Source organism: Dermacentor silvarum, chromosome 1 (genome assembly GCF_013339745.2).
Source record: "Dermacentor silvarum isolate Dsil-2018 chromosome 1, BIME_Dsil_1.4, whole genome shotgun sequence".
NCBI lineage: Eukaryota > Metazoa > Arthropoda > Arachnida > Ixodida > Ixodidae > Dermacentor > Dermacentor silvarum.
In genome coordinates, this window is record NC_051154.1 from 427401338 (window position 1) to 427412489 (window position 11152).

The window sequence follows — 11152 nt, forward strand, 5'->3', positions numbered from 1 at the left end:
TAGTTAAGGTGCAACCAAACAAGGAAGGCCCACTAAGCTTCATAAAAGTCACTCGCTCACCAGAACAGGAAGTGGCCTTCCTGGTGCAGTAATCGGCCACTACCTCCCTCATGACTCCGACAATTAACCCATGGCCCTCAGTCCCCAGTGGCTGCGGAACAACTGACCAAGGCGGCGGTCAGACCTGCTACGCGGCAGAGGGTGCTAAGAATTTCTGGGTCCGGACACGCCGCCAATGGAAACTGAAGCTGCCAACGTTTTACACGCGCACGAAACAGGCCAATCTAGAGGCAGTTAGGATAAAAGCAGAACAAATCAGGCTGGTGCTCGCAAAGAAATATGCAGCTTTAGAAAAAGAAGACAAAGACAACATAGAAGTAATTGAATGAAACAGTAACTAGGTTGATGTCAGAAGCAGCAATTGAAGTGGGAGTTAATGCACCAAGGCAACCGGTAGGTAAGCTCTCCCAAGAAACAAAGGACCCAATAAAGAAACGACAAAACATGAAAGTTTCCAACTCAAGAGATCAGATAGAATTCGCTGAACTGTCAAAACTGATCAACAAGAGGAAAGTAAGGGATATTCGAAATTATAACGTGGAAAAGATTGAAGAAGCCGTAAAATATGGACGCAACATTAAATCAGTAAGAAGAAAGCTTGGCATAGGACAAGGCAAGATGTATGCACTGAAAGATAAGCATGTTAATATCATCAGCAATTTCGATGACATAGTAAAAGCAGCGGAAGAATTCTATACTGACCTGTACTGTGCACAAAACGGCCAAGCTACTTTCATTCGAAATAGTGATGAACCGGATACAGAGGCTCTTTCTATAACTAGTGATGAAGTTAGAAGGGCCTTGAAAGACATGACCAAGGGAAAAGCTGCTGGAGAAGATGGAATAACACTAGATTTAATCAAAGATGGAGGAGATATCATGCTTGAAAAGCTTGCGGCAATTTATACGCAATGCCTCACAACTTCAAGTGTACCAGACAGCGGGAAGAACGCCAACATTATTCTAATCCATAAGAAGGGAGACGTTAAAGAATTCAATAAATATAGACCCATTAGCTTGTTTTCAGTATTGTATAAAATATTCACCAAGATAATTTCCAATAGAATCACGGCAAAACTTGATTTCAGCCAACCAAGATAACAGGCTGGCTTCAGGAAGGGATATTCTACGATGGATCATATCTATGTCATTATTCAAGTAATCGAGAAATCTGCCGAGTACAATCAACCTCTCTATATGGCTTTCATAGATTATGAAAATGCATTTGATTCAGTAGAGATACCAGCAGTCATAGAGGCATTGCGTAATAAAGGAGTACAGGAGGCATACGCGAATATCTTAGCAAACATCTACAAGGATTCCACAGCTACCTTGGTTCTCCACAAAAAGCGGAAAGTTACCTATCAAGAAAGGGGTCAGGCAAGTAGACACAATCTCTCAAATGCTATTCACTGCATGCTATTGACTGCACTGAATCTCTTAGACTGGGAAGGCTTAGGAGTGAGAATCAACGGCGAATATCTCAGCAACCTCCGGTTTGCAGATGACATTGTCCTATTCAGCAACAATAGAGAGGAATTACGGGAAATTATTGAGGACCTCAATCGAGAAAGTGTGAGAATTGGGTTGAAGATGAATATGCAAAGACAAAGATGATGTTCAATACCCTGGCAAGGGAACAAGAATTAAGGATCGCCAGTCAGACTCTAGAGTCTGTAAACGACTACGTTTATCTAAGTCAATTACTCACAGGGGACCCTGATCGCGAGAAAAAAATTTGCAGAAGAATAAAATTGGGTTCGAGTGCATACGGCAGGCATTGCCAAATCCTGACTGGGAGCTTACCACTGTCGTTGAAAAGAAAAGTGTACAATCATTGCATTCTACCGGTGCTAACATATGGGGCAGAAACTTGGAGGTTAAGAAAAAAGCTCGAGACCAACTTAAGGAGCGCGCAAAGAGCGATGGAACGAAACATGTTAGGTCTAACGTTAAGAGACAGGAAGAGAGCGGTGTGGATCAGAGAACAAACGGGAATAGCCGATATTCTAGCTGACATTAAGCGGACGAAATGGAGCTGGGCAGGCCATGTAATGCGTAGGATGGATAACCGGTGGAACATTCCGGTTACAGAATGGATACAAAGAGAAGGAAAGCGCAGTCGAGGTCGGCAGAAAACCAGATGGGATGATGAAGTTAGAAAATTTGCAGGCGCAAGTTGGAATACGCTAGCGCAAGACAGGGGAATTGGGGATCGCCGGGAGAGGCCTTTGTCCTGCAGTGGACATAAAATATAGGCTGATGATGATGATGATGCAATGTTAGTTGAGGTTGCGGCCGTAGGTAGACATGGTCACGTGAACACTGTTTTTCAGTGAAGCAGTAGAGTTCTCCCTCCCAGTGAGTCTGTCGTCTCCGTAGGCAAACACTTGTTAGGTGCCCGCCGCCGGCGCCACTGGGATCCTTGCAGCCCCTGTAGATGGCGTTCGCCTCCATGCATCCGCGGCGCCGGCCATGCCGGGAAAACAAACTAAACGATCCAGAGAGCTGCGTTCGCGTATAGCGTTAGTTGTAGGCGTTTGCTGGTTAAGATTACGGTTGCATAAGCTGCAGTTGCTGGGAAGCGGCAATTGTAGCATACGATGCAGGGAGTGGGGTAACTACACTTTGGCATGTAAAATAAGAACCTGCCTAACAACTGATTTGTGTTGTGACAGTGATATGGCAAGGCCACACATTGGGACGACTCCTGAAGAGCAGCGTGCATACTAGGCACAAACCCAAGTCACCCTGCACTGCCTGATTTGTGTTGTTACCGTGGTACCTATATGCCCGTCGGCCCACCCACTTTGGTTAACTTCCAACCCCAACAAAATCTTTTATTTCAAACACAGAATTGCGTTTGCGAACGTGAGCGCCGGCACTATAACTCCATTTGAAATTAATCGCACCACTTCATAATTATTGTAGCCTCCAAGTATTATATGTTTCATTATCGTTGTCATTCCCATATTCCTTCATCCTCAGACTTTATTGGTAGATGTTTCAGTAGGTTTTGCTTTTGTTTATGCATACGCCAAGGTATTTATATTGCTTGACTACGATTATGAACTTGCTGTGGAATTGATACCTCGTCACTACTCCGACCTTCATTAAATATAACCATTCCCAATTTCTATGTGATAAAACTCAGGCCTAGGTAGGTCTCTGTAAAATACTTGAGTAGTCCTCTAGTACTACTATGTCATCCGCATAAGTCAACACAGAGGCCCTCTCTTGCACCATTTGTCCATTACAGATGTAAGATAAATGAGAACTTAATTCACTGTTTTCCAGTCGTTTTGTTATGATCTTAACATAACGCGCGAACAAGAATGGAGGCAGATGACATCCTTGCTTCCGTCCTTATTCAATTTTCACTTCTTCTTCGCATTTACTGATTTAATTACCATACAATTTGAACTTGCTTATCCCTATACGGGGTATTTATTTTAGACCCTACATAACTTTTCTTTGTGGCAAATAACGCAATTATACACCTTGAGCTCGATTACTCGGAATGGCGGGTATTACACGCATGAGACATCAAAATGCATAATCAATTAATTAACAATGTCACACTAATTATGTGTTAATGAAAAGCTTTACTGCCAACATTTCAATTTACGGATGGCAGCCGGTGCACTTGCAAGGCGTATTGACTTCGAATAAATTCTAAGAATAAAACGGGTATCGAGATATGCGCCGTGACACTTGTGCTAAAAATGCACGATTGTTGCATTTGCTTTTTTTAACTCGTGTTATGCCCTTAAACACATTAGTAACTGGAAGGCCCATGTGTTTTGTCGCAGTCTTTGGGAATTAATGTCTCGAAACAAGTGTCATCCGGAAAATTCTTTCCAAGTGGATACGCCTTGCGAACTTACCGGCTACACTTCGTAAATTGCAATGGGCCATGAAGTAGTGAATGAAAATGCTAATTAGTTACTCTTTGTCATTTAGTCACTTATGCATTTCGATGCGCCGATGCACCGTGGAAGTAATGTTCACCTTCTTTAGTAATCGAGCTCAATAGTTCGAAATATGCTATCTGTGATGGGTGATTGAAAAAAACTTTATACACTGCAAAAACAAAAGCACTTGGCATATCTTCCTCAGCAGCTCCACGAAATATGTGTCTGTGCTCTCGTGCTTTATAATTTATAATTGCGTTTCTCTGCCTACGTTGTCGTAGCTCGCTTAAAATCTAGAAGTGCTTGCATAAAGGTCTATTCTGGGCTATGGAAACCTCTATGGACTGTGTTCTTACGCATATATTATACTCTGAACGGCTGCCTTGTCTGAGCCCATTTTGTAGTTCCCTTAATATATCATTGTTCTCCACCCATTTCGACAGCTCTAATTTTTCGGCTTGCATTTTCACTCTATATTCATCGTCGTTTTAGTAACTGATCTTTACAAGCTCGTCTTATCCTTATCACCTTTACCTTTATACACAAAGGTCATTCTGCTTTGATGCCAGCCAATCGGAATTTTGTTTGTTTGAATAATTTGTTCTTTGGCACTCTTGAGGTCCCTCATGTACCGCAACGCGTCGTCTTCGTTAAAGATGTCGCTGTCTTCATCCCTCATAAACGTTTGCGAACTTTTACTTGGTGCTCCTAGGGTCCTTAGAAGGTTCCAGAATCTTCTAACAGGTCTTTATATCTTTTGCGAATAACATGCACCCAGTGCTCACTTGTGTAATATTTCTTGCACTATTTTACTCGTCGCTTTAGTAACTGATCTTTACAAGCTCGTCTTACCCTTATCACCTTTACCTTTATACACAAAGGTCATTCTGCTTTGATGCCAGCCAATCGGAATTTTGTTTGTTTGAATAATTTGTTCTTTGGCACTCTTGAGGTCCCTCATGTACCGCAACGCGTCGTCTTCGTTAAAGATGTCGCTGTCTTCATCCCTCATAAACGTTTGCGAACTTTTACTTGGTGCTCCTAGGGTCCTTAGAAGGTTCCAGAATCTTCTAACAGGTCTTTATATCTTTTGCGAATAACATGCACCCAGTGCTCACTTGTGTAATATTTCTTGCACTATTTTACTCGTCGCTTTAGTAACTGATCTTTACAAGCTCGTCTTATCCTTATCACCTTTACCTTTATACACAAAGGTCATTCTGCTTTGATGCCAGCCAATCGGAATTTTGTTTGTTTGAATAATTTGTTCTTTGGCACTCTTGAGGTCCCTCATGTACCGCAACGCGTCGTCTTCGTTAAAGATGTCGCTGTCTTCATCCCTCATAAACGTTTGCGAACTTTTACTTGGTGCTCCTAGGGTCCTTAGAAGGTTCCAGAATCTTCTAACAGGTCTTTATATCTTTTGCGAATAACATGCACCCAGTGCTCACTTGTGTAATATTTCTTGCACTATTTTACTCGCCAGCTTTTTTTCTTTTCTCGGTACTATAGTTCCATTGAAGCAGTACCCTTAGATCATGTAATCTCAACTTTTTGGCTTCTCTATACTCTTTAGATGCCTGATTACGCTCTTGTATAGCTTGCTTTATTTACTTATTGCACCATTTATGTGGTTTCCTATTTCAACGTTACTCGAACAATTTTTAGCCATGTTTGTCCTATGTCCTGCTGCATGACTTCTACCAGTTCTTTGTACTTGTTACTTGTGCGACTACAGCGCCGCCGCACACAAGGGATTGAAAGCACACCATACAACGAATCTTAGCACATCCCCGCCTTGGGAATGAGGCGGCGTCTAGGCATGCCCTGTACGTACAACGCGAATATTCCTAGCAGCTGCATCGTTATGCTTGCTCGGAAAAAAATAACAGCATAGCCTGTTGCGTAACCTAACCTACAACTATCTCCAACCTTTGCCGTGACTTTGAACAACCTCGGATGCCGACATGCACCCTGATGCTTCCACACATACTCTTCTGAGGCTTGGGTAAAACACCCATGCGTAAAATCTGGTGATAAAATTTTGATGATGATAATGAAAGCATTTTTAATGAATAATTTCTTACAATTTTTTGGGTTTACGGTTTTACATTCATTATACTGTATCCGATATTTTCAAATCTAATGACAGCTTCATTGCGCAGTGTTAGAACCAATATGTTACACTGTGAGAGTACATAGTAATGGATGGAACTGCTCCGTAATCGCATTGCGTGGTTGAAAGAACGTACGTTTAACTGTTAAACAAGAGAGCATTCTAGAGGTTCAAGCCCACCCTGGAGAGATAGCGAATGAACAGGTAGTTAAATAGGATAAATTGTCGCAATTGTCACTTTAATGTGTTTGGTCACAACAAAATAACCGTTAAGTCTGTCTACACTGCAGCATGTCAGCATACAGAGAAACAAAGATACGCACGTGCTGGTCACGTGGTGCACATGTAAACAGATGGTCAGAAGAATGAACAAGCAAGAAGAATTCGGAAGAAGCAGTTCGGCAGCAACGCTTCATTCTTTTTATAAGTTTTATCCGTACGCCTAGTGAATGCTGTAGTTCACGACGATGTGCGCCAGCAGCATCGCTGCGCTGCAATTGGTTCAATTCAGGCGGTAGACGAAAAAGTTTAAACTTTTGACATCAGCCAACTTGTGGTAGAATTCGTTATGAATGTAGTAAAGCATTTTATTCTGTGTAGGGCATACAACGTATGCAGAATCAGGTGTCTCTAGTGTCCAAGGCCCAGTGTTTTCGAGTAGCGTGTGATTTAATCACCCAGGCTTATCACAATACGGGTCCTTTGACGGGCCGAACATCTTTTGAAGGCTGTTCCATACTTTCTTTGTGGGTGTCACGTTTTACTATAGTTATTTATTGAGTATTGACTAAAGAGCTATCGCTACCGCCCCGACTGCATGACACTTTTGCACGTGCTATGCAAAGCCGCGTCAGGTATATGTGTGGCGGAGTTAAGCTAACACAATTGAAGTTCCCGGGCAAATAGCCGGTGCGATAACGGTAACAGTAACCGTGAAGCGATAGTGCTTTGCGAAAACAATGAGAGAATAATGTTTATAGCAAACAAGACTTTTAATGACTAACAGCTTCCATGCAGTTGGAGGCACTCAACATGCAGACGTGTTTTCTTAAGGAAAGAGGTAACCAGCCGACCATTCAAGTTTCCCCATGTCATTATTGCTTCTTGATACGCCATCTCGTAGTTCCTGGGACCAACATACCATTGCGTTCAGTTAATAATTGCTTGATGGTATCAACACCACTTTTCTGGTGCATGACTGTGCACCTGAAAAGAGCTCTGTTAGCTATATTGCACACTTTGATGCAAGAATCGGTAGCCTCAACGCATATTCTTCAATGTTAGGAAAGATTCCAGCTCTTCTGGGTAACTAACATGAAGTGCTGTGTTTCGTTAAATAGACACACCTTACCTGGACAAGTGGCAATACACACTTGCAACACAGTCGCCTTTGTCTTATTTACCATAATACGTTTCGCAAAGTACGCAGTGACTACTACACAAATAAATGAATGATTGCATGAAGTTTGTAACATCGCAGTGAGAATATGAAGAAACGAACTTGTAGTCTTGCTGAGAAGAACAAGGAAGTGATAATTAATATTGTGTACTATTGATCGAGTTCATAGGAAGCACTTTCGTTTCGTAATTATTTACTCACTTACCACGCGTTCAAAAATGCACATGCACACATAGGGGGGTCTACAACTGACTCTTGAGCACATAAGAGCAGTTAGATTCAGATAGAATGTGCCTTGGTCTAGCAGAATGTCGTTTATTCTGGGGCAACCAGCATATTTATTACTTAATGTATTTACAGCAAAGCTGGAGTAGTTCCGGCCAGGTACGCGAGCATGTAAATGGTGTGGGACATTACTACGCTGGATCATTTCTCGGGAGATGAGTAAAACACTTGATGCCTTTTTTTTCAGAAAGTAAAGTTGCGAAATCAAACTTTAAGGGTTGTATGCTAATAATATCAAAAAACCCTTGTAACAATGCGTCACTTGTTTCTAAGAAAAAAATTCACTTTGAGAGCCCAGCAATGTTTGTCGTAAAAGCACGAGTACCACGCTCAAATATATGGGATTTGAACGGCCATTACTGGGTGTTTTTCTAACGTATTTTCTTTTTTTTCTGTTTTAGAGCGCAGTTCTTCGGTGACCGTTGCTGCGGCGAGCATTGTCTCACGCAACCGAGCGAACGAACGTAGCGAAGGATGAAAGCGAACGCGGAGCGCAGCAGCAGACGAAAGGCAACGATAGCGAAGAGGGTGCGAGGAGGTGAGCGCAGGAGGAGGACCTGGCGAAAGCGTCAGAACAAAAGCGTAATGCCGCGCAAGACCGGCTTTACGGCGGCGATGGATACGAGATGGCGCCAGAGTAGCGCGTGTCGTCTGTATGGAAACAAAGCGCTGAATGAGTGGAGGTCTATCTGTGGCGGCTGCTTTGAATCGCGCCCACGCGTCACTAACGCACCACCTCTCGCGCTCTCGCGATTAGCGAGGCATTCGCGCCTAGCTTCGCTCCGTTTGCAACGTGCCGCACGGCACAGATTGTCCGCGTAAGCCTACATATCGCAAAATGAAAACACGTATACACCTGCGCTCAAATTTCGCATTAGGGAGTATCGTAATCGTCGTTCAGGTTTTCTGTGTTTTTTCTTTCAATATTAGCGTACGCTGTTGTGTTGCGGGCCTTGCAAACTGTTTTTTACACGAGTTATTAACTGCGAGCAATGGTGGCGTCACCTCACACAGGTGCCTGCTTGTTGACGCTCAGCTCAGAAACGAATTGCTGACTTGCCACGCGTATTCTGCGGTTCATTAAAAAATTAATAACGTGTCATTCTGGTTCAGACAGGCACGGTAGGATATTATATCGTATTCACAGTGCCCTACAATGGCTCTGTTTCTCTTAAAGTCCTCTTAGGCGAAACACTCCTACAGAATACCCGTAGATGCTGTAACCCGTTCATATATGTCTGATGTCACAAAAAGCAAAACAAGAAAATAAGCACCGCATAGCAGACTTCATACACAACATGGATGGTTGATGTAAACACTGGACCATATGCACATAACTAGCAGTCATAAATGCGTACTTAAAAGAAAACGTACAAATAAACATAGAGAACGGTTTTTGCCATCAGCAGGTAGCCTTCTTTGTAGAAGCTAGTTTTATATTTACGTCTTGTCAGTTTAAATGGAAACGTATCCCACTGTAATTGTTTGGAAGGGCCTCCCACCACGGACATCAATATTTAGAACTCCATCGACAAAAGCAAGGCATACAAAACTTAAGGATCATCTACGTCTATTGTATCTAATTCATTTTGTACCGATACATCTTTCAAAAAATCTATGCAGCAAAATTATAACTGCAACGCAGCACAGCGCATACGAAGCTACCGACACTCGGCGCATACGCTGCGTCACCATCGCAGTTCGCTTTCAAGATACGGCGCCCGCGCGGGCCCGCACTTCGCCCACATCGCAGATCGCTATCAAGATACGGCGCCCGCGCGGCCGTGCTGTGAGCAGCAGCCGTCGGAGGAGAACGCACCCCCCTCCCTCCCTTTCGCTTTCCGTCGCCTCGCCCCCGTGCCTCGCGCGCGAAAGACCGCGCGCTTCTGGCCTGCCTTCCTCGCGTGCGCTACATTGAGCCGCGATTGCCGGCTCACCCTCGTACGCTTTCACTCGCCGTTTGGCTTTATACGGAACCTCACGGCGATGACGACGGTGACAGCGACGGCGACGACGCGGAAATTCGCTTCGAGTGTTCATACAATTGCTATCGCAATAAAACGAAAAACGGCAGATTGGGCGAGTTCGTGGTTTCACATAGTATTAAAAAACAGCGCTACCGACACAGGACACAGAAAAGAAAATGGGACACACACGGCGTTGTTGTGTGCGTCCCATTCTCTTTTCTGTGTCCTGTGTCGGTAGCGATGTTTTTAAATAGGATGAAGTGAAAGTTGTGCTTCCTAAGACTACGTCCCCCTTCCTTTCCTGTCTCTAAGGAATAAGGGAAATGACAGTACCAGAGTTAGTTACCGCAATGACCAGTAATGAGCGGATGTTTCGAGTAAAATACCACCGGTTTTATATACAAACACATATATTCGTTTCAGGTGCGGCCACTAGGTCTGACAAAAGGGAGAACGCGCTGCATCTGTCCACGATAGTGACTGACGCCATCGAGTAATATCCACAGTCGACACTCGAAGCGCAAAATGCCAGATCCTGAAGACCTGTACTTCGCCTCAGAAGTGCTCGATTACCTACGCAACCGGACCAGCAGCGAAGGAAACGCGAGTGATACTCTGTCCGGCCTCACCGGCGCCGGCCGTCGTCTGTATCTGGATGTCTTGGACGGCTTTAACAACACGACAGCGGCGAGCGTTTCCACATCGAAGGGGGCCGGCACTGCGGTTGTGAACGTGAACTCGGATCGGCAGTTTGTGCTAGCCGTCTGGATCCAGTTGCTGTACGCACTGTTCTTCGGAGTGATGGTGCTCGTCGCGGCACTTGGAAACGCCACCGTAATCTGGATCGTGCTGGCACACCGGCGCATGCGCACCGTCACCAACTACTTCCTGGTGAACCTGTCTGTGGCTGATCTCCTCACGTCGACGCTGAACGCTGGTTTCAACCTCGTCTATATGCTAGAGAGCCACTGGGCCTTCGGTGAGCCATACTGCGTCTTCAACAACTTCGTGGCGAGCCTCACGGTTGCCTGCTCAGCATTCACCATGGCCGCTATGAGCATCGACAGGTGAGTGTTACACGTCCTCGTGTTTCTTCATTAAAAAAAAAGTATCTCGGACGCCTTTATCTTGCATGCCGGTTATATTGAAAACACACGGGTAAAAACGGAGATTTCTTTATGAATCTTTGTTTTTCCCCGTTAATATTGCAAATGGTGCTTCTTATGTTGCAATGTATATTACGGTTGTTTCAGCATTTTCTCACGTTATGGATTTGTATGTAAGTCCAATATGTCCTGGGAAGCGTGAAAAGAGCATGTGTCTTATTTATGATAGAAATGACAAACCCAATAATTCGCACTATAGAGTTGTTTTAGTTATACAACAGACAGGAACCACAGCGATTCTCTTG

General features: G+C 44.0%; 1 protein-coding gene across 1 annotated transcript; it reads left to right on the forward strand.

Annotated features, from left to right (window-relative positions):
* The first annotated feature begins 10266 nt into the window (after positions 1 to 10266).
* Positions 10267 to 10812, forward strand: LOC119447980 (tachykinin-like peptides receptor 86C). Its single transcript, XM_037711519.1, has one exon. The coding sequence runs from the start codon at positions 10267 to 10269 to the stop codon at positions 10810 to 10812; it is 546 nt and encodes a 181-aa protein (XP_037567447.1).
* The last annotated feature ends 340 nt before the right edge of the window (positions 10813 to 11152 follow it).